Genomic DNA, 23,093 nt, shown 5'->3' with positions numbered 1-23,093 from the left:
TTTGGGTATCCTCAGGGAGTGTGGGTATCCTGGGTATCCTCAGGGAGCATGCCAAGAGTGGGAAGGTCAGTTACAATCCAGCTTTTATGGGTTAGAACTGGTTACAAATGAGTGTCATGAACTTCCAGAAGCTGGACTGCTTTGTGATTCATTCCAGTGATGTAGCAGAGAAGGAATAGGAGACTGGAAATCCCTGAAATGGCAGGTTCCATATATGGCCTTCTGTCTACTGCCCAGTGTCCCCACCATGTTTCATGGACTTTGGGTTTTATCTCTCAACTGATGGTGAGATCTTAAGGAATGGGAAGGAGAGTGAATGTGGGTCATTTTGACCCGGACAAAGCTCAGAGTGTCCCCACTGCAGAGGCAATCAAGTATGTGCTCCCTCTTCCTAAAGACAGGCAAGAAAAAAACAGGCAACTTTGTGATTTGAGCAAAATACTCAACAGGATGTATTCTCAGGGATCTTTTTTAAAAATTTCTTTAATTTTCTGGCTCCATGAGCTACGTGTGACTCTGTAGATGTCCAGCACATGAAGACAGAAAATTCACATCTAAGCCATCTGAGGTCAAGGTGAGGAAATAGCTTATGGTCAGAACAGTCCCTGGTGGCTCAGATGGTAAAGAATCTGCCTGCAATGCTGGAAATGTAGGTTCAATCCCTCAGTCAGGAAATCCCTTGGAGAGGGGAATGACTACCCACTGCAATATTCTTGCCTGGAGAATTCCATGGACAGAGGAGCCTGGCAGGCTACAGTCCATGGAGTCTCCAAGAGCATATGACTGAGCACTTGTGCATGCATGCATGCACACACACACACACACACACACACATCTTGATACAGATATGTTGTACACAGTACTTGTTCAGTCAGTTAGAGCTAATGTTATTATTGTCAGCATTATCAATCAAGAGAGATGTGATTTTGTCAGGAGTATCTAAATTGGAGGTGAGAGAGTTAGAAAACAGCCATATTTCCTTGGTGGTCTAGGAGCTCAGAGAGGAAGCAATCAAAAAGATCTTCCCTTTAGGGTCTAGGCAGAGAGATTTGTAGATGAAGACTGATGAGAACAGAAACTAGAAATGTATATAGAATTGATATCATTAACCCAATATTCCAGGAAGGCGAGATCCAGTTCAGGGCCTCTGCACCTGTGATTCCTTCTGCCACGAGCACCTCAGTTACTCCCTGGCTCTCCCCTCACCTCTTGCAGGTCTTTGCTTAAAGTCACTGTCTCAGTGAAGCATCCTGGACTCCAACAGTTAACACTGACACCCCCTCCTCCCTCCCCATATCTTGGTACCCTGTCTCCTTGCTTCATTCTCTCCCTTAACTTCATAGTCCTCACTAGTGATAAGCTATGTATTTTAACTTTATATTCTTATCTCTTTTCTGCCACTAGAAAGTAAATATCATGAGACAATTAGTGCTTTTTCTTTTGGTCTCTGTTATGTTTTCAAGGCCGTAGACTTACAATCGAAGAAGGCAATGGCACCCCACTCCAGTACTCTTGCCTGGAAAATCCTGCAGTCTGTGGGGTCGCTGAGGGTTGGACATGACTGAGCGACTTCACTTTCACTTTTTACTTTCATCCATTGGAGAAGGAAATGGCAACCCACTCCAGTGTTCTTGCCTGGAGAATCCCAGGGACAGGGGAGCCTGGTGGGCTGCCGTCTATGGGGTCGCACAGAGTTGGACACGACTGAAGCGACTTAGCAGCAGCAGCAGCAGACTTACAATAGTACCTGGCTCATAGTTGATGCTCCATAAATAAACTGAAGGAAGAATGGGAGGGAGGGAGGGAGGAGTGGAAGAAGCAGGAAAGGGAAGAAAGCATGGATTGATGCATGGGTTGCCCTAGGGACTAATCACTGTCCCATTCAACCCTCTGGTGTAGTTTATGACCTTTGGCACTATCAGTGACATTCCCAATCTCATTCCGCCGGTAGGTGTTGGAGCCAGGATATGGCCACTTGTGTCATATAGGATGATATTCTATATAATTTATTCCCAACTAACTATGAAATCAAACAGGAGTATGTGATGCTAGTTCTAGTAGTTTGCTATTTATTTTGTACATTTGTGTTTGAGGAGGATACTGGAATCCTGAGGGCAGTAAGATATCATTGGTCATGAGGGAAACTGCCATTCTCAGTTAGTGGAGTTGCTGAGGTGGTCACTTAGAAGTGTGTGTCTGCTAATGACCCATGAAAGTGAAGTCACGTAAAGACACAAGGAGAAAGAGTGATTTCGTACACTTAGGGCATCTCGAGCATTCTATAAACACTCTCCAATTCCCTGCAAGCCTCAGTTCTCCTAACTACCTCTCAGAGACTGACAACTCATTTCTACTTAGGATCCTGTATCACCTAGCAGGTTTTGCTGGTTAAAAACAGTTGAGTTTTTGCAGTCTCATATCATTCAACCTATAGTTTCACCTGCAAAATCACCTGTCCCTTAGGGATGATTATTATTATGTTTTTCACAAAAAGAAACTGACATTTAGAAAAGTAAAGCAACCTGCTGACATGACACAGGAGTTTAGTGGCCCACTCAAATTCCTGACTCAGGCTGTACTGTATGGGCCTCCAAAGTTGGTGTCTCCACTGTTGTGCTAAGCTTCTTTCCCAGGACTCACTGGTGCATCATTTATCTTCAAGGAGTTAAGTTTCTGGGAGACTCTGGGGAAGTTGCAGTAGTGGCTGAATGAAGTGGAAGTTGGGGGAAGGTTCTGCCTGAGATAAAAATATTTCCTGTGTGCAGAGTCCCTTTTCCCAGGCAGATGTCTTTGGGATTGATGCCTACTCTTAACCCCCTATCCCCACGGCCTTAACCCTAGAACATTTGAAGCATAGAAGAGAATGCGGGGAGTCAGTGCCCCACACAGATGACACATACTCATGACACCCTTCTTCTTGACCTCCAGGCCTGCATGACTTAGAACACCCTGATGTGTCCTTGGCAGACGAATGGTAAGAATGAAACAGTCCTTCTCAGCATTGGTCTTTATTGTCCTCTTTGATTTTAAGTTGCCTGTACTCCCTTGCCCAGTTCTCCTGATTCAAAGGCAAAGGAAAGTGATGCTATAAATATGTACACATTCTTGTTTTGGGCCATGTCACATTCCTAGGTCCTACTGCAACACTGACCTACACCCAGAGCACCGTCATCTGTCTCAGCTAGAAGCTATTAAACTCTACCTCAAAGGCAAAGAACCTCTGCTCCAATGTGAGTGTGCTTTCAAATGCACATGTTTGTGCACGTGGCGGTTGGGTAGTGGAGGGGGGTGTGGATGAACTCAAAACTATACTTTCTCTAGTTTTCAAGGGAAGCTTTGCTTTGGCAAAGGTGATCAGTCACAAGAAATCCAGCCAAGTGGCTGCTTCCTATGGGAACAGGAGAAAGAATGTGGGTTGCCAAGAGTCATGCAGATCCCCAATCCCATTTTAACTCTTCACATTGGATGTGTCCTATTACCAAACCATTTAGTCAAGCACCCGAGTAGAATGAAAATGTTACAGTTGGAAGGAGACTACCAATAGCTACTCCCTTATTTTGCAAATGAGGCACAAGGGCTGAAAATAAGACTTGTCTCATCCAAGGCCATACTCTAGGTCTCCTGGTTTCTGTCCAGAGTGGGACTGCCACTGTGACATGTTGCCTCTTGCAGTGTACATTCTGCTGCCCCTCCTCCCACCAAGTGCCCTCTCAGGGAGCTCGGTGAATCAAATGGCCAGTAGCTGGTGCAGGGGGAGAAGGAGTGGGGCAAGGAGAGAGCAGCAGCAGGCCTGATGCTCACCAAGCGTAAGACGAGTCCCCTGGACAAACACAGGTTTATGTTGATTAATTCCAGTAGTGAAAGTTTGGGCACAAGGGACTCACCAGAAATGAGCATGGCACTCAGCCCTACCCCTAGCAGATACCACTTATTAGTGACATGAGAAGTTCTTTGCACGTCTTATCTTACAGAAAACCCTAACAGCCCTATGAGAGGTGTAAGATTATCCACATCCAAACCACATCTTCATGAAATGGATTTACTTTTTGGGATATGCTCTAGTAGAGAAAGCATCAGATGGACATCATGTGAACTCAATTTTTCATTTTATTTGCCTATTTGAGTGATATATTTAAGAAACAAAAGTGGAACACTGATCTAAAGAAGCACTTACATTTACCATCCAGCTTTGTCAAATTTTAAACTTTTTGCCATATTTGCTGCAGGTACTTTTTAAGGAATGAAATATCAAAGATAATGTTGAAGACCCTGAGTGCCCCCTATGTGATCCCATTTCCCTCTCAGAGAGAATTACCACCCTGTATTTATTCATCATTTCCATGCATTGTGTGTGTGTGTGTGTGTATATATATACACACCAAATATATACATATATACCTATGTATCCATATCCATTATAGGCCATTATGTTCATTACTTTGTATAATAAAATTTATATATATTGTATATGTTATCCTGCAACCTATGTTTCACTCATCATACATTATATTTTTGAGATTTGTGTTGATAATTTAGCTCTGATGCATTTACTTGAATTACTATGTGGTATTCTACTATGTAACTATGTCTCAATTTATTCATTGTCTATTTCATGATGAGTTGTTTCCAGGTTTTGCTTTTACAGCAAAGCTGCACCATCTTCTTGGCCACCAGCCACGGTGAGGACTGGGCTGCTGTAGGTGATAAAGCTGGAGTGTTTTAGGATGCCTCTGCTAGACTCATGATACCCTCCCGATTTCTCATCCTCTTCCACAGAGCTCTATCAAGAACTCATCTGGATAAGGATGGATGTCCCACTTTAGGATGGAAATAAATAAATAAATAAAAGCTTAGATGGAAGAAGTCACAAAATAAGAGTCCCAGAAATAATTAGCTATCATATCCTTCTCCCTTACAATCAAGATCAGGGCCCTGAAGAATTGCAAATTTTGATAGAGGGCAGAAATGGGGATGAAAAGAGAAAACTTTCTGAGGAGTGCTGCCTTCTAGTCTCCAAATCCCAGAGTTGGCTTGCTGGTCTATGGCATCAACTTACTCGATGGGGAGGGAAAGTGAAAACTTGTAGTGTGAGACACCCAGCATTCTCAATTTACTATCGTCTTATCCAGATGCTTTGGGGGCCCTTGTCTTATGGTGTATCAGGTGTCAGAGCTGTTTCATATTCTCACCTGGTAGGCAGTTAGCACAGCAACACACCATAGGAGATAGTAGCCTGCAGATACTGCAAAATGAGCCTGGTGAGCACCTCTCGTGCTGTAGTTTGGGGTCCAGCCAAAGCCATCTTTTCAAGTCTGTCCTTCCCAACAGGTGATAAAGAATTGATACAGGAAGTCCTTTTTGATGCCGTGGTGAGTGCTCCCATTGAAGCCTATTGGACCAGCCTTGCCCTCAACAAATCTGAGTAAGTGGTTGCACATGTCCCCTTTTCATGGCCATTTCCCCACAAGCCGTCCGAAATATGGTTATGGTTTAAAGAACTAAAGTTGCTTTAGGAGGCTGGTGTTAAAGTTCTTTAATTTTCCCCAAAGCTCCAAACCACAAGAGCTAGAGCAGATTAGCGGCTCTGACTTGGATGGCAAGCTCCTGGGTTTGACATACAATTTGTTTGAATTTTAACATTACATGAAATTTGGTCTGTTGAAGTAGGGTGACACTTCCGAGAGAGAGAGAGAGGGAGGCGGAAGGAGCATTTTGCTTCCTGCCCTGCCATGGCTCCCTCTCCTTCACAGTCTGGGGGGAACTTGGGATCTGGGCCAGGCTAGGTTGTGAGGAGGACAGGAAGGTGAGAGCTCTATTTCATTAAGGTGTCAGATATAACCCTGCGGTTTTATTTCTGAAGTGGAGTATGTAGGGGGAGGGGGGCAACCAATGAAAGTTGTCAAAGACTAGGGTGAGAAGTGCTTCAGTAGCTTATTATTATTATTATTATTTTACTACTTTAAGTAGCCTGTTAATGATTAAAAATTTTTAAAAAGTTCCTTTTGTCCTTTACCTTCATGTCATATATTATTCAGTTCTCCCTCCTTTTTTATTCTTTATTCGCTCCTTTCCTTCTTTTATTTTCCCTTTTGTCTCTTCTCCTCTATTGGGTCTGTCATTCACTCTGCTCTCATTTTCATTCATTCATTCTTCAAATATTGATTGCATGTCTGTTATGTGACAAGCACTGGGCCAGACATTGGTGAAATGGAAATAACTCAGTCAAACATAGTCCTTATCATCGTGGTGCCTGTGATATATAGTGTGATTGAGAATTGTGATAATTATGAAGGGAAAATTAGACATGTAGACTGTAATGAGACCTAGAGTGGAGATAGAAGAAAGGAAAGGCTTTTGAGACAAGGAACTAGTTCAAGTATTCTGTAGGAGAATTCCAGAGAAATGGAACAGCATGTGCAAGACCCTGAGGTAAGAGGCTATTTGGACAGTTGAGGAATTTAAAGAAGGCCAGCAGAGCTGAATTGTGGAGGGTAGGCTGGAAGATGTCAGGAGACAAGGGTTCATTGGGCCCTGATAGTTTAGAACATTGGGAATCAGGTTAAAGATTTTGGACATTATAGTCAGAATATTGGAAAATCCCTGAAGAATTTTAAGGACATTTTAAGATTTTAAGAAGTAGATGATCAAATTTGCATTACAAAAATCCTTCTGCTGATATGTAAATAGTAGAGTGTAATGAGGGTAAATATCTATCTATCTATCTATATATATCTATGGTAGCAGTTCAAGGGATTTGTCACTGGGACCAAGGCAGTGGCTGTGGGCACAGAGAGAAGAGATGCACTAGAGACATGCTTTGAAAGTAAGACCCCCAGGACTTGGTGCTGAGTTCACGGTGTGAGGGGAGGGAGGCTGAGCTTTCAAGAATCATTCTCAGGTTTATGGCATGAATACCTGTGTAGATAGTCATGCTATTTCCTCGGTCCGGAGACAAGGAAGCAAGAACAACCTTGGGACTAGACATGGACAGAATTCTTTTCTAGACATTTTAAGGTTAAAATGACTCCTAAGAAAAAATGTAAGGTAGGTAGTTTAATATGTGAATCTGGAGTCCAAAAGTTATGACTAACTACTCTCATTATATTTGAGGGGTATACTTGGACTGCTTACCTGCATGCATCTTATTCCCTGGGAGATCTGGAAAGAGTCAACCTTTTCTGTGATTGCATTCTCTAGTGGGAATGTTTCTTTTAGGTTCTTGGGAAACTTAAAATCCGGTGCAAAGATTGCTGATTCACCCCTAACAGATGCTAGAGATTTCCGAAATGGTAGCTTGCTTTGTAGTCCACATCTGTTACTGATTGGGCAGCCTGGCTTTCCTACTTGGTGTAGGCTATGAACAGAAACTAATACATAGTGTTGGTTTTTATTCATCCCTTAAGTACTTGGAAGTAGTATTGACCACTTTGACAACCATCAGAGATCAAGTAACTAAATGATCTTATATTGAAGATGACATGGATAAAGCTTTGAATCAGATTGCTACTGGCATCTAGGGCAGGGAAGCAAACTCAAGAATCAGTATCCTCTTCATACTTTTTTGGTAGCATAAAACTGTATATTTGGCAAAAGATTATTTGCTTTGTTTTGAAGAAGTAAGCCCTGAGAATACCCTGAAGAACATGTTCAAACATAAAATTTACCTTGACTGTTGAAAAAAACCTTCGGTGAATCTTCAAATGAGTTTTCTTTGCTAAGGCCTTCCTTAGAGTTCCTATGCATGGCCTCCTGTCGGACTATTTACAGAAGTCATTTCATTACTCATCTGTCTGGGGTTGATGGTGAGGGTAAAACTTCCATGTTGGTGCCTCCTAAATGGTGAAGAATTCAAGTCCTAAACATTTTCAGGCTGTGGGATACTACAGACTTGAATCAGTGGCTAAGTTGCTGGGTTTTGCTAACGGCAGATTTCACTAACGATCTCAGGACCGAGAATGGACTTGGTAGCATCAGTACAGAAAGCTAGCTCTAAGGCTTTCCTTCCTCTCCTCAAAGTTGGCCTGGTCTTTCTGAGCTTGCACCCAGAAGCTTGAGATAAAGGTGTGTTTATCTTGCAGGGTGCACTTTCTTATGCCCACCAAACTAGGTCATGGACTTCATAGTTTTTCTGGCAAAAATTACCATGAAAACCTTTGTAAGGGATCAGAGTCAGCATCCTGTATGTACTTGTGTGTGTGTATGTTTCTATAATTTTTACCAAAATTTCAGGCTTCAATGCTGTTATTTCATACAACATTCCATGAGTTTTAAAATGCAGAAGCTGTTATCTGCTGGCTGACTGGCAGAATCCCCCTGACTTGTGCTGCTCTGTTTTAGGAACTCGGACAAGGGCGTGGAGGTAGCCTTCCTTGGCACTCGCACAGGCCTCTCGAGAATCAACCTGTTTGTTGGGGCAGAGCAGCTCACCAATCAGTAAGTAGGGAGCTCCTGAAGCAGGATAATGAAAGGGGCGTTTATATCATTCATTGATTCCAGCAGCGGTGGAAACAAAACTCAGACCTGTTGACATTTTTCCTCTCTATTCTCCTTTGGGGACCACAGTGTGTGTGTTTTTGGCTTCCCTCATAGCTCAGTTGGTAAAGAATTCCCCTGCAATGCAGGAGACCCAGGTTTGATTCCTGGGTTGGGAAGATCTCCTGGAGAAGGAATAGACTACCCACTCCAGTATTCTTGGGCTTCCCTTATGGCTCAGCTGGTAAAGAATCCACCTGCAATGCAGGAGACCTAGGTTTGATCCCTGGGTTGGGAAGATCCCCTGGAGAAGTGAAAAGCTACCACTCCAGTATTCTGGCCTGGAGAATTCCATGGACTGTACAGTCCATGGGGTTGCAAAGAGCCAGACACAACTGTGTGACTTTAAATGCAAACTATAAAATGTGTGTGTGTTCACCTGCTCATTGTTGACCTTTCCACAACTCTGTTCTTCACACTTGTTGGCATCTGTCCTCTGTCCTGGAGCCCTCTCCCACCCTGCTGGGTCGCTTAAGGACGCTAGAGATAGTGTGGCTACTGGGGGAGCAGCCAGAGGGAGGACTCACTCAACTCCTGACAGATGACCAGAGGGCTTTCAGCCGTCTTGCACCTCTGCTGAGGAATTTCTGCTTGTCCAAGAAGCAGTGTTTCAATTCTGAGCGTGTTTGTGTACATTTTAGTGAACCTCTGTGCCTCAGCTCAGAGTCTGAGGGCCTGTAGAGCCCCACAGCCAGGACTGGGCATTCTGGTGGCCCTTGCTTTGATGCTGTTTCCATGTTCTAAAGAGACCAGATGGACAGTGGGCTGAGTGTCACCAACTTCAGTACCCAGATGCCATTTAAACCAACACTGTTCAACCCCTGTATCTTCAGAGAGCCCCAGGGTCTTAACTGTTTAAACTGGTGTTTGACCAGAGCTGGTATGAGCCTGGGAAGTCCTTCCTGAGCCTATTAATAAATTTTCTCAATTTCTTTTCTCTGAAGTAAGAGACATTATTAAGCCAGGGATGAGTGGAGTCTGAGGGACAGTTTGCCAAGTGTGTGTTTGTGATTCCAGAGGTTACCATGGAGCCTCACAAATCCTGACCTTCAGGGACAGTGGGAATAATGGAGGCACTGGGTATCCAGTGATTTGAGAGGGGTTGGCCTGTCAGGAGCACTATGTACCATTAAGTCCAGTTGAGCTGTGCTCATGTGTCTCTTAGATGAGTCCTGGACACCAACCACGTCATCTTATAAAACCACATCTGTAAGTGGCAGATCCATAGATTTTTGGTTGTTTTGTGGACTGGCTTTTAATTCCCACGTGAAGGCTCTTTCTTTCTCAACTCCTCAGTTTGTCATTTATGAAGTTGACTATAGTCATGACTTGACTCTTTTGAAGTCCTCTCTACACCTACGCGTGCATGCATGCTTGCGTGCTCAGTCGCTGAGTTGTGTCTCACTCTGCGATCCCATGGACTGCACTCCACCAGACTCCTCTGTCCCTGGAGTTTCCCATGCAAGAATAGTGGAATGGGTTGCCATTTCCTACTCCAGGGGATCTTCCCAAGCCAGGGATTGAAACCACATCTCCTGCGTTGCAGGCAGATTCTTTACCACTGAGCCACCAGGAAAGCCCCTGTATCCTGAGACAAATACTTTAACAGATGGCAAATTCCTTGGAAGGACTAGAAGTGTCAGGATACACATCCTCTTCTCATTTTAGGATCCAGAGAGGCAAAGGACAACACATAAGTAGACTTTCTAATCCTCAGAAGGAAAACCTGTTATGTGTTTTGAGATACAAATAGATAAACAAGAAAGCACTAACAACGACATACGCTAACACCTTGCTAGTCTCATAGTCAGGTGATTGTGATGGATTTGAAAGATGGCAGGACCACACTCAAGACTGCTGGCTCACCTGCGGTCTGGCTCACCTCACTCATTGCATCTGAAAAATGGGTTAATGATCATTGGATATCTGGATGGATGAAATATCTGTCTTCAAGAAACACCTATCACTGATTCATATAGAGGCACCTTGGCTTGCATTGTCTTGGGATCTTGTATCTGCTACCCCCTCCAATCAAATGGTATTTGTTGATACCCCCCTATTTGGATACACTATTAGCCAGAGCTAGAAAGAGTTTAAAATTTCTATGTTTTTGTTAAAGAGAGTTCAAAGTATTGGGAATAAGTTTGGATAATATAAAGTCCCCATGCTAGAGCTAACCTGTAGTGTCATCAGGCTCCTACACTGAGGTTCTATCTCCTATCCCCACCACCTGATTTTGGAAGTGTATCTATTATAGTTCATGACCCCTATAACCTGCTATCATCCCCAATATTAGCCATATATTGTTTCAGCTTACATAGTCCTTTCACACATGGTGTTGTATAATCCTGATAGTACTGCAGTAAGTGTAATATTATTATTCCCACTTTGTAGATGAATAAATGGGGCTAAGAGACTCAGTAACTAATCCAAGTAACTCGCTCAAGATCATTCAGCTCTGCCTAAAACTTAGACGAGTCTCACCCAACACCACAGCAGTCCCTCATATCCAGAAGTAGGTGCAGTCCTGTTTGCTGGAGAATAGGGAGGGAAGGGCTTCCCCAGTGGTTCAGGTGGTAAAGAATCTGCCTGCAATGCAGGAGACCCGGGTTTGATCCCTGGGTTGGGAAGATCCCCTGGAGAAGGAAATGGCAACCCACTCCAGTGTTCTTGCCTGGGAAATCCCATGGACAGACGAGCCTCGCAGGTTACAGTTCATGGGGTCACAAAGAGTTGGACTTGACCAAGCAATTAACACGCAATACAGAGGGAGGGAAGGAAAGAAGCAGCAAATATCCTCACATAGACCCAGTTTACCTTCTTTACACTTTTTCTAAGAAGAGTGAGATCTATTTAAGATGTTGATCCCCTCAAAATATGTATCTATGTGTCTGGATTTTAAGGCAAGACAAAGCTTTCTGAGCCTTTGGTCTTCTGATAGGATTTCTGGAGACTTTATTTGCTTGCTTCAGATGCTAAGGCTGTTAGTTCACTAGGTATACTAGGAAAATCATTTCACCTACTGGGAGTCTAACTGCAGGGTTATACAAAATATTTCTGAGTAATCTGGGATGCATGTTGCACAGGTCCTCTCTATACTGAGAAAAATCAGGTCAGGGTTCTAAAAGCAACACTGTTTTTACCCAGCAAAAGTTGTTGGGATGCACTTGTGTCTGGCTTTTCCTTGTTCAGTGGTGCCATGCTCTTATTCTATTCTATTTCAAGGGACTTCCTGAAAGCAGGAGACAAGGAGAACATCTTTAATGCAGATCATTTCCCTCTCTGGTACCGAAGAGCTGCAGAGCAGATTCCAGGGAGCTTCGTCTATTCGATCCCATTCAGCACAGGTGGGTGCCCTTGTTGGAGGCTGGCTCTGTCCCTTTGGTCCTGCTGGCCTGAGCATTGCATGCAGGGTATGAGGGAGCATCCTGGAGGCTAAAGGGAGCCAAAGTCAGCCAGGAGAACCAGTACTGAATATTGGTCTAGCCCTGAACCAGTGAGTGACCAGCTCCATAAGTGTTGCTACCCCAAGTGCAAGGAAATTTTTACTTGACCATACTCTACAAAACACATGCCAGGAAGCAGGGCTGTTATTTTATACCATATAGAATTTGCATACGAACTTCTCAGTAGATTTTTTTTTTTTAATCTAAAATGTGGTCACGGTCCTACTTAGAGAAAATTCACACAGGCATAACATCTTTTGCCAGAACTTTCAGCAAGTCACATCACTTTGGAGGCTCACAATTCCTCATCAGAGTTGATTTAAATCAACACACAATAGTGACTAAGATTTTGTGTAGCCTCATGCTCTCCTAACAGGGAGCTGCAGTGACCAATGAGAGGCATGTAGCCAATGATCCTTCCAGTCTTTAGGTTTTATGATATTATTAAAAAAAATGCTAGGGTCTCCTCCCTCCAAAGGAGAACTGAACAGTACCTTATTTCAACCAGTTTTAGAAGCAAGAGAAACTGGAAAGGCTTTTCAGTTGTCCTTGGGTTTTTCTTGTCTCGTTGTTGTTCAGTCACTCAGTCATGTCCGACTCTTTGCGACCCCATGGACTGCAACACACAAAGCTTCCCTGTCCTTTGCCATCTCTTGGAGCTTGCTCAGACTCGTCCATTGAGTTGGTGATGCCACCCTACCGTCTCTTGTTTCATGCGTCTGATATTGTTAGTGCTCATTCTGTGTAAGGCTCTGTATTGTGCATTGTAAAAGCTTCAGGGATGAATAATAGTACTAGAAACTTGGATTGCTCTGGACAGTTCAGTATATGCTTATGTTTTATATTAGAGGCTTCTGTATTAATCTCTTACAAGCATTCCTGTCACCCCTAATGGGGATTCTCTAATGCTTTAGTGTCAGAGCTCCTCCCTGAGTTTTGGCACTTGCTTGTTTCCATAAATGAAACATCTATAAAAATAAAGTTTTCAAAAATTTGGGTAGACATGTTGATAAGAGTTGTCTAATAATTAGTTGAATGAACTCATTAGGAAGAGGGTCCCTCATTAATGAAGATATTAAAAAAAAAAAGACCGAGTGTTATTGTAGAGATTCCCTCCCTAGGTGGGATTTTAGAGGAGATTATCAGTTAGATTCCTTTCAGAAGCAAGATTCTTGGGGTCTGTCTATACTCCTTTGCTGACAAGTCTGTGTTAACTCACACCTACGCACATGTGTGTGTTCTCAAATATAAATTTCCAGGTACTAAGAATTTCTTTATGTTTATCTGTATCACATTTTATTGTTGAAAATATCAACTAAGAAGCAGTGGACTTTCTAATTCTGCAAACCTATCAATAATAATGTCTTATTTTTTCATGCAGTTCCATGATACTTTCTTTTTTGTAGTCTTCTGAAGTAAAAAAATAAAACTTAGCTTTCTAGATCTGGACTGGATCCATTAAGTTATCCAGAAGGGGATTTTCCCAAACCTGGGCAAGGATGAGGAGTTGTGGGTAATGAGAACGTCTCCCAGAAGTTGTTGCACGTGTGTGTGTCTATGTGTGTGTGTGTGTTTGTGTGTAATGGCTTCTCTGTTCAGTTTGCTTTGTTGTTATTCACCATTTTTCCTATAAAGAATTATGTCTGGAAAAGAATTCTGATTAATTAAGGCTGTTGTCTAATTGGTTTTTGGCAAGTGGGGTTTTCACTGAACTTTGAATGAAATCACATAATAAAAAGGAATTTACCTTATTCATGATAAAGTTATGGATGACATAATATCTTAGGAGATTTTGTGGCCCCTTTAGATTTGGAGAAAATGTTAAAAATCACCGCACACAAGTGTTATGGTGGAGCTCTCTCAGTTTTTCTCCTGTGTATTGAATACCTATACACACTGGGAAAGAAGCTGGTTTTTATTACGGCTTAAACTCAGGCCAGAAAATTCTTAATTGTTTTGGTCATAAGTATATTTAAATTCAGATCTGCCTTCTCCCTGCTTCTAAATTCAATTGGATTGCATTCAACTCACATTCACTGAACCTTTTATAAGGCAACCACTGGAGTAACAATTATTAACTATGGACATTAGGAATTTGTGTTCAGTGTCTTTTAATGCATAAGTATTAGAACCATCACTAGTAATTAAAAATCTCTTTATACTAATACCATATTGTTACCACATTAATAAGAGTATGGGGTAAGGATTTCATTCCAGCTCTGTCCCTATTTAGAATAGTTTTGCTCAGAAAAACTTGGCTTGAAATTAAAATTTTATATCTCAGTAAAGTTTTAACCAACAAATCACAACTAAAGTTCTCAGTTCACTGTAAAATAGTTTCAGTACTTTATCTCAAGCAGCTGTCTATGGCTGTGTTTAGAAAGGCAATGTAAGTGTGATAACTGACACAGTGAACACTGATATTCAGTTCAGTTCCGTTCAGTCACTCAGTCGTGTCCGACTCTTTGCGACCCCATGAACCGCAGCACGCCAGGCCTCCCTGTCCATCACCATCTCCTGGAGTTCACGCAGACTCACGTCCATTGAGTTGGTGATGCCATCCAGCCATCTCATCCTCTGTCATCCCCTTCTCCTCCTGCCCCCAATCCCTCCCAGCATCAGAGTCTTTTCCAATGAGTCAACTCTTCGCATGAGATGGCCAAAGTACTGGAGTTTCAGCTTTAGCATCAGTCCTTCCAATGAACATCCAGGACTGATCTTTAGAATGGACTGGTTGGATCTCCTTGCAGTCCAAGGGACTCTCAAGAGTCTTCTCCAACACCACAGTTCAAAAGCATCAATTATTTGGCGCTCAGCTTTCTTCACAGTCCAAATCTCACATCCATACACGACCACTGGAAAAACCATAGCCTTGACTAGACGGACCTTTGTTGGCAAAGTGATGTCTCTGCTTTTGAATATGCTATCTAGGTTGGTCATAACTTTCCTTCCAAGGAGTAAGCGTCTTTTAATTTCATGGCTGCAGTCACCATCTGCAGTGATTTTGGAGCCCCCCAAAATAAAGTCTGACGCTGTTTCCGCTGTTTCTCCATCTATTTCCCATGAAGTGATGGGACCATATGCCATGATCTTCGTTTTCTGAATGTTAAGCTTTAAGACAATGTTTTCCCTCTCCTCTTTTACTTTCATCAAGAGGCTTTTTAGTTCCTCTTCACTTTCTTCCATAAGGGTGGTGTCATCTGCATATCTGAGGTTATTGATATTTCTCCCGGCAATCTTGATCCAGTTTGTGCTTCTTCCAGCCCAGCATTTCTCATGATGTACTCTGCATATAAGTTAAATGAGCAGGGTGACAATATACAGCCTTTACGTACTCCTTTTCCTATTTGGAACCAGACTGTTGTTCCATGTCCAGTTCTAACTGTTGCTTCCTGACCTGCATACAAATTTCTCAAGAGGCAGGTCAGGTGGTCTGGTATTCCCATCTCTTTCAGAATTCTCCACAGTTGATTGTGATCCACACAGTCAAAGGCTTTGGCATAGTCAATAAAGCAGAAATAGATGTTTTTCTGGAACTCTCTTGCCTTTTCTATGATCCAGCGGATGTTGGCAATTTGATCTCTGGTTCCTCTGCCTTTTCTAAAACCAGCCTGAACATCTGGAAGTTCATGGTTCACATATTGCTGAAGCTTGGCTTGGAGAATTTTGAGCATTATTTTACTAGCGTGTGAGATGAATGCAATTGTGCGGTAGTTTGAGCATTCTTTGGCGTTGCCTTTCTTTGGGACACTGATATTAGTAACCACAAATGTTTTAAAATGTGGTCCCTCTGTGGTGATTAATAATTTTGATGTGAAGTAGCTAGATGTTCCCCAGTGCGGGTGTCGTAACTCGGTGCATTGATTTCTTAAGCTGAGAGGACTGCCTACCCCACACTCTGGGCCTAACAGGGCGGATCCACTCTGAGTTCTGGGAAGTGAGAACTGGTGCAGAATTGGTGACTAATCTTTTTTTTTTTTTTTTTTTCTTACAGGAACAGTCAACAAAAGCAATGTGGTGACAGCAAGTACCTCCATCCAGCTTCTGGATGAACGGAAATCTCCCGTGGTGGCAGGTAAATGATGTATTTCAATCAATGAATATAAAATGAGCATGATGTCCATTCATCATTCATCAGCTACTTCCATGTATCAGAAAGTTGGCTTTGAAAGGTTAAAAAAAAAGAAAAAAAAAAAACTATATCCTCTTCAGCTTGGCATCATCTCCTCCAGCCTAAGGTTCTGACAGCTGGTTGAATTTGACATGAAAGCAGAACTATTTCCCAGGACTTTTATCCATAGACTCTGAGCCAGTAGGAAATTGTTGGTATGGGCAGAAGATCATTTCTTGACAGTAGATGCCATGCCAATTTAAAGTAAGCTTCAGATCTCCCACTCTATGTCATTGGGATAACAGGGGCCGTGCAAGGAAATTGTGGGTTTATTTTTGGCAAAAAGAAGCTCAAATGTGCCCTTCTCTGGAGAACTCGGGATTTTCATCACCCTAATCCCCCTGGGGGATTAGAGTTAGATGTATCTGCAGGTGCTGGGTTTGGGACCAGAGGAAAAGCCATTTCAGGACCGAGTTTTAAATTGTCAAAGAAACCCTGTATCTGGCTTTCCCCATCTCTCTCACTTTTAAGAGTGTCAGTAGATTTTTTTGACTGACTGGAGGCTTTCATTGGTGATATTTTGCCTATAGGGCCAGAAACTGCCATAAACCCTCCTTTGGGAACAGATGCTGAGAAAATGGAGCCTAAGAGTATGTCTGGCACATTGTTTGTTTCTAATAAATAATTGTTGGACCCTTTGGTTAATGAGTAGGTGAGACTGTCTAAGTATCATCCTGATAATTGGCTAGATTTACCAAAGGGAGTCATTTTGTTTTTGGTAAGTTGTACCATAGGATGATTTTGAATATCTACTTCTGTGACTCCACACTGTGGGATGGAATTGAAATGGATCAGACATGTTTGAAGTGGTTGTTCTTTGGCTTTATTTTCTGACATAGCCTGTACATCATAATTGTATTAAATATTAGCAGGACTGAAATATTTGGTGACCATTGCCCTGGTTATTCCTGGGTTATTGGATATGACAAGGAAGACGGTCATATATATCTGACTGGTAGCTCATCTTCAACTAGGCAGACCTATAACTAATCAGCCAGGAGATAAAGACTGTGAAAATTCAGGGCTGCTGTCTTCACATTTTGTTCTTAGTGTCTCATGTTCCTTGAGGAAAGTAGGAGACAGGATCATTTAACTCAGTAAGATTTATTTTTGTTTGAAGGTCAGCCTTACTCACCTCCAGCCTGACCCAGCCAGGTAGTTCTGGAGGCATGTTATCTCTCTGGAGTTGAGGTCACATGCACCAGCTGATAACATGGTCTGAATCAAATTGTCTGTTTGAAATTTCTTTCTAAAACGTTTTCCTTGAATTTCTCATAAAGTCACCATGAAGGATGCTCTGTTTTGGCTCTGAGATAGCTGTGCCCATCCCAGCCACATCTGTCCAAGTTAACAAACCATGTTCAAATGTTTCCAAATGACTTACATTTCATAAATGTCTATTTGGCTGAGTATGGATGAAACGTGGACTCAGCCTGGGCACTGTGTGTCCAGTCTGGAGAAGACCGTGACTTTTCCAAATGGTGTGCTTGTCTACTGTTTATTTGTATGCTGGCCAGAGACCACAGGCAAGTCATGAGACATGGTTGGCCCACCCTGAGTGGGTGGAAGAGACATCCTCCTGGTCACTACAATTCAATGTGTGTCAACCTGTGCCCATTTTCAGGAGGCAGTTCAGGGCAAGACGAAAAACAAGGTTATCCAGAGAACGGTATTTAGTCATTACCTTTTAAATCTGGTGATTATGAACCTTCTTTTTTAAAGTATATTGAGTAGACATAAGATAAAACAGAATTGCTCATATTTGATCTGAAGGCTGACATGGATGCAGCATCATGAAGGCAGTGACCTCAAAAGAACCTGTATGTCTCCAAAAGCACAGAGGCCTCCTCAGCACTTCCCCACATTTCACTGGCTCTGACTCACCCGTCATGTCACTGGATGATTAGGTTCGGCCACTTTCTTCTGTGTATTCTCGACAAATTAAGTAGACATTGTTTACTGCTTTAAAATTAAAAAGCCCATTTTAATTGGGGAAGAAACATTGTTTTGGCAGATGAAGAGGAATATGTGAGCAGGCTTGTCCCCCAACCAGTGTGCCTCCAACGGCACATGGGATACAGCCAACTGGCAGTAATTTGGGATTTCAGTGAAATCCTTGTGCTGAATTGAAATTTATCTGAAAAGAAAGGTGTGCACCTTTGCAGTTTATTATCAAGGACTACTTTGAAAAGCCTGCAGTGCTCCCAGATCTGGTCTGGTGTTCTCATGTTCATTGGCTACATGTGTCTGTTTGCGATAGAAAGAGTTTCTTGTTTTGGTTTTATGTGTGTGTGTGTGTGTGTGTGTGTGTGTGTGTTATTCTCTTCTTTCTCTCTTTTTTTGTTTTCTTTTTCAAACAAAAACATTTAGATACTCATCTGTCAATGACATCTTTGAAGAAAGGGCAGTCAAACTGGGCCGGGTTCCATATATACGTCAGCCTCAGAGCATAAATGGGCCCCATCCATCTTCTTGGCCTTTGACGTTGCTTACAGTCCTTTTCTTGAGGAACTTGCCAACTCTCCAGCTGCCACTAGCATGCTAAATTTTCTTAATTGCTTTCCCACTGCACAGGAAGAAGTGGTAGGACTTTCTCTTTGGCCCACCAAGTCTCTCTAGAGTGCTAGAACCTGCTGTGTGTGTCAGGCCCCTAATCCATTTTTCTGTTGTTATTGGAAATGTAAACCTGGGATTGTAAGGTCCACATAGTCTTGTCAGTCACTCTGTAACTTGCTAAATGTGTGGTCTTGGGTCCCTGAAGTTCTATCTAAAATAAGGTTGGGATTACTATCTCCCTCACCTTACTCTGGGTTGATTTGGGGATAAAATGAAGAAATAAATTTTAAAAACATCAATATCAAGAAGTAAAAATTACCAGGATTTGAGGTGGCCTATTTTTATCTTCAAATTGGCAATATACTTCTGCATTCATTCATTTATTCAATAAATATTTCCTGACCTCTTTCTTTTGCCAGCCCTCTAAATAGAAATGAATAATAACCAGACCCTGTGATTGACAGTCTCTCCCCTTACTCCCTATCCTCGCTGCCCCCCACCCGAGACCTTTAAAATAGCAGCTATTTTTAAAGCCATGTCTGCACAGGATAAGTGAATTGAAAAGCTGAACAGTCATTTAGAAACTCCTAGAGATCACAGACTTCCTACTTTTCATCTTCTGTCCTTCACAGCATAACCCAGTGTAGTCCCTGGAGTATAGTAGACACTCAGTAAGGATTCTATACATTGGATTGAACTTACAGAAAGCCATTTTGCCCTTAGTGGTTATGACTTGAGTTCTGTAAGTTACCTAGATCGTGGTGTTAATTCTACACTGCACTCTCAATGAAGAGACCAGGCCCAATAAACCAAGAGTCATAGGCACTGTTTCCATCATGCTGGGGTGGACAGGACCAGGAGAAGAAAATAAATACATAGATGGGAGGAGCTCAGAAAAATTGGAAGGTATAAGGAGGCAAGGAACTTCTTCCCCTCCATGGAGTGTTTTCTGACTTCCCTATGCTTCTAGACTCTCCCTCTGACAAATATAAAATACTTAATCTCAATTTTTGAAAAGCTCTTATTTCTGAATTTTGAAAGTAATAGATAATAAATTCCGAGTTATTTGCTTTAAAATGTAAACTTTAACATATCAAAATCTAAAATCTCTTCTAAGGTATTCTAATTTCATTTCCTAAATAATTTCTCTGCAGAGGCAAGGGCCATCCCAATTATATTTTTATTCCCAGTGCCGAGGTAAGAATTGATATGGTAAATATGTCAAGAATATTGACTAAGTGACTTGAGAAAGGTGGGGTTCATTTTTACGTGTTCTCTATACTACCCACTCCAGTGTTCCTGCCTGGAAAATTCCATGGACAGAAGAGCCTGGCAGGCTACAGTTCATGGGATTGCAAAGAGTTGAACACAACTACGACTAACGCTTATAGGCACACATGCTTGCAAAGTTTACTGACCAAATAGTAGGAACACAGAACTCGACCAAAACTCTGAGAGAGGCGCTCAGCAGCTAAACTTCCAATCCACACCACAGTGAAGTGATGCAGACCAATATGGATATTTTAAGGAGTAGGAACACTGTCTGGTGTCCCATTTTGATGGCAACTGTTGTTGGCACAGTAGTTGTCTCTGCATTAGCAGATAGTTTTTCGAGGTCCAAGCATCTAACCTGATGCTTAGGGTAGCTAAAGTGTTCAGCAACAGAAAGAAAGGCATTTGTTACAGGAATGAATATTTTAACAGGTTTATTGAGACATGAATGATTTATATACCTAAAATTACCTGTATTAAGTGTAAAATTTAAGGATTTCTAGTAAATTTTGGGAGATTCTGATCTCCTAGACTATTCCTTTGCAAGGAACACAGATCATGTTAGATCCATTCATGGGGAAAATTGGAAAATGTAGGTTAAGTGGTCTTATTTGCATAATTTGGGCCTTATAATGAAGGGGGATGCTTGATGTTAGGACAAAAGATCTCATTTTAACCAGTTGATTAAGAAAGAGGTTGCTGAACATCATTGACCATTAGCTATTGTCAGGTACATGGTATTTAAACTGAATGTACTATTTAATATACAGCTTTCCTTACAGTTGGGTAAATAATGGTGCCAAAATGTTACAGGCAAATATTCAGCTCATCAACATTTCTTTGGTAGGATTTCATATATGTGATATATATGAGTTAACTAGTATTTAGAAATTATGTGTCAAGTCTCCATGGATAAACTTCTAGTTTATAGGTGAGCAAAGGGAATGTTTTATTATAGCAGAAGTTAATATTTACTGATCACGCTAGTTGTTCTCAACCAGGGACAGTTTTGACCCCCAGGAGACATTTGACAACATCTGGACATATTTTTGATTGCTGTGACTGGTTAGGAGGTGTCCTGCTGACATCCAGCAGGCAGAGATCAAGGATACTCCAGAATGTCCGACATCACACGGGACAGCCCACAACAATGCAGTGTCATCTGGTCCGAAATTCAGCAGAGGTGGGGGGAGAAACAGGTTACCCTGACAGGCAAACTTCACTCTTGGTGCTTTCAAATTCAGTGTTTTCCCGTGTAGGCTTATTTACAAAAAGCGCTTATTTCGTATCTTCATTTGTTTCATTAAATCATTCAATGAGTATATATATCTAGCACCTACCATTTTCCTGTTGCTGGGGATACAGCTGAGAACAAGCACCCCGGAGGGCCTTGTGGAGCGAGTTGGGGGATGATGTTTGATGCGGTGAGAGGGCACTGTTGGCTCTCCTGCCTTGAGGCTGGGGTGGCAGCTGCCAGTGAAGAATCATCCCGACCAAACTGCTGCCAACAGGGGAGAGCCTGCACTTGTGGGGGAGGTACAGACAGCAGACAAGCTTTGCAGGAATGGGAGGAAGAAAGGAAGAAGGGCGGAAGGGAGGAGGGGGAGAGGGGATTTCCGGCCGCGGCTGATGCTCTGTGAAAAATGAAGTGTGGTTGGGAGTACCAAAGGCAGGGAAGAATGCTCATGTTCATACTCACATGTGGCAGAGGCAGTGCTTCTCCAGACTGAGGGAGGATGGGGACTCAGAGAAGGCCTCCCTGAGGAGGTGACCTGATCAGAGATTGGAATGATGAGATACAGCCATTATGCAAAGATCTGTGGGAAGAACGTTCCAGCAGAGGGAACAAACTTCTCCAGGAATCTTGAGTGAGATCCCTCACACATGTTGTGTCTCGATGGTTTCTCTGAGACACAAATGAGTCTCTCAGGATCTAAAAGCATGACTGATGGGCAGATGCTCCAGGGAGAAGTGAGGAACCCAAGGCAAGTTGTGGTCTACATGTCAGCTATGAGATGGGGCTTTTTATGTATTTGACATTAATTTTTTTTAAGTTGACTTACAAATGCACTGCAGGGGCAGAAGGGGCTCTAAGCTGTAGGAATGACAATAACAAACTTCAGAGACATGGACTAGTGATGTAGCTACCAACTATGCTTTATTTCAAGTCTGCAAGAGAATCTGAGTTAGAGTTGGCCACAGAGAACAGCTGCTCTGCATACCACAGTAGACAGTGACAGGCACACTGAGGATCATTGCTCCAGGAGTAAAAATAGCCCAGAGTTTTGAGAAACTGAATCTGTGCTCACTCTCCAGGACACTCACTCCCATGAGCCACTGTCCTTTTATAAACCTTACCAAAAGCCCCAACACATTCTCCACCCCCAAATCAGCAGCAGAATTTTGGAGTTATGGGTCCTTATACCCAGTTTTTGAGTTCTGTTTTGGCAGAACTCCGCTTTCCAAGGTCATGGTGGGATTTGGACATTAAAGCCAGTGTAAGCCAAGGATTTAGCAGTGAGCACAGGGCCATTTCCCCCTTCTTGCTCTGGGATTGAATTTTCACATTTGTAAAACGAGGTTGATTGGTGCTTTGGTTGGATTTCTAGCAGCCTGCTGCTGCTGCTAAGTCGCTTCAGTCTTGTCCGACTCTGTGCGACCCCATAGATGGCAGCCCACCAGGCTCCCCCGTCCTTGGGATTCTCCAGGCAAGAACACTGGAGTGGGTTGCCATTTCCTTCTCCAATTCAGGAAAGTGAAAAGTGAAAGTGAAGTCACTCAGTTGTGTCCAACTCTTCGCGACCCCATGGATTACAGCCCACCAGGCTCCTCCGTCCACGGGATTTTCTAGGCAAGGGTTGGAGTGGGGTGCCATTGCCTAGTTTTTAAATATAGAGATTTGTTTCATTATCATAGAAAAGGAAAAGAATTAACCAATAATGGTCTATTTCTTGTACCCAGATTCAGCCTAGCTTTGGGGGACCCCTCTAGTTCCTTTTGAGAAAAATAATTTATATAAAGAAAGTGCTTGGTGAATACTTAGAGCTGAGTGCTCAATAATGGTTAGCTGGTAAATTATCACTGCTGTTGTTAAGAATGATACATGCTACACCGGC

At 42.5% G+C, this 23,093-nt stretch overlaps 1 protein-coding gene across 1 annotated transcript in view; it reads left to right on the top strand.

Moving 5' to 3' along the window:
- The window catches only part of CACNA2D3 (calcium voltage-gated channel auxiliary subunit alpha2delta 3), a 901,045-nt gene that overhangs the window by 730,175 nt on the left and 147,777 nt on the right, over positions 1 to 23,093 (top strand). The window contains exons 22-27 of the mRNA XM_070359574.1: positions 2,929 to 2,974; positions 3,133 to 3,230; positions 5,329 to 5,422; positions 8,338 to 8,433; positions 11,758 to 11,879; positions 15,973 to 16,053. Of these exons, the coding sequence (XP_070215675.1) occupies positions 2,929 to 2,974; positions 3,133 to 3,230; positions 5,329 to 5,422; positions 8,338 to 8,433; positions 11,758 to 11,879; positions 15,973 to 16,053 (537 nt within the window). The remainder of the gene's footprint in view (positions 1 to 2,928; positions 2,975 to 3,132; positions 3,231 to 5,328; positions 5,423 to 8,337; positions 8,434 to 11,757; positions 11,880 to 15,972; positions 16,054 to 23,093) is intronic.

This window comes from Bos mutus, chromosome 22 (assembly GCF_027580195.1).
Source record: "Bos mutus isolate GX-2022 chromosome 22, NWIPB_WYAK_1.1, whole genome shotgun sequence".
NCBI lineage: Eukaryota > Metazoa > Chordata > Mammalia > Artiodactyla > Bovidae > Bos > Bos mutus.
This window is presented reverse-complemented; position numbering and strand designations above follow the sequence as displayed.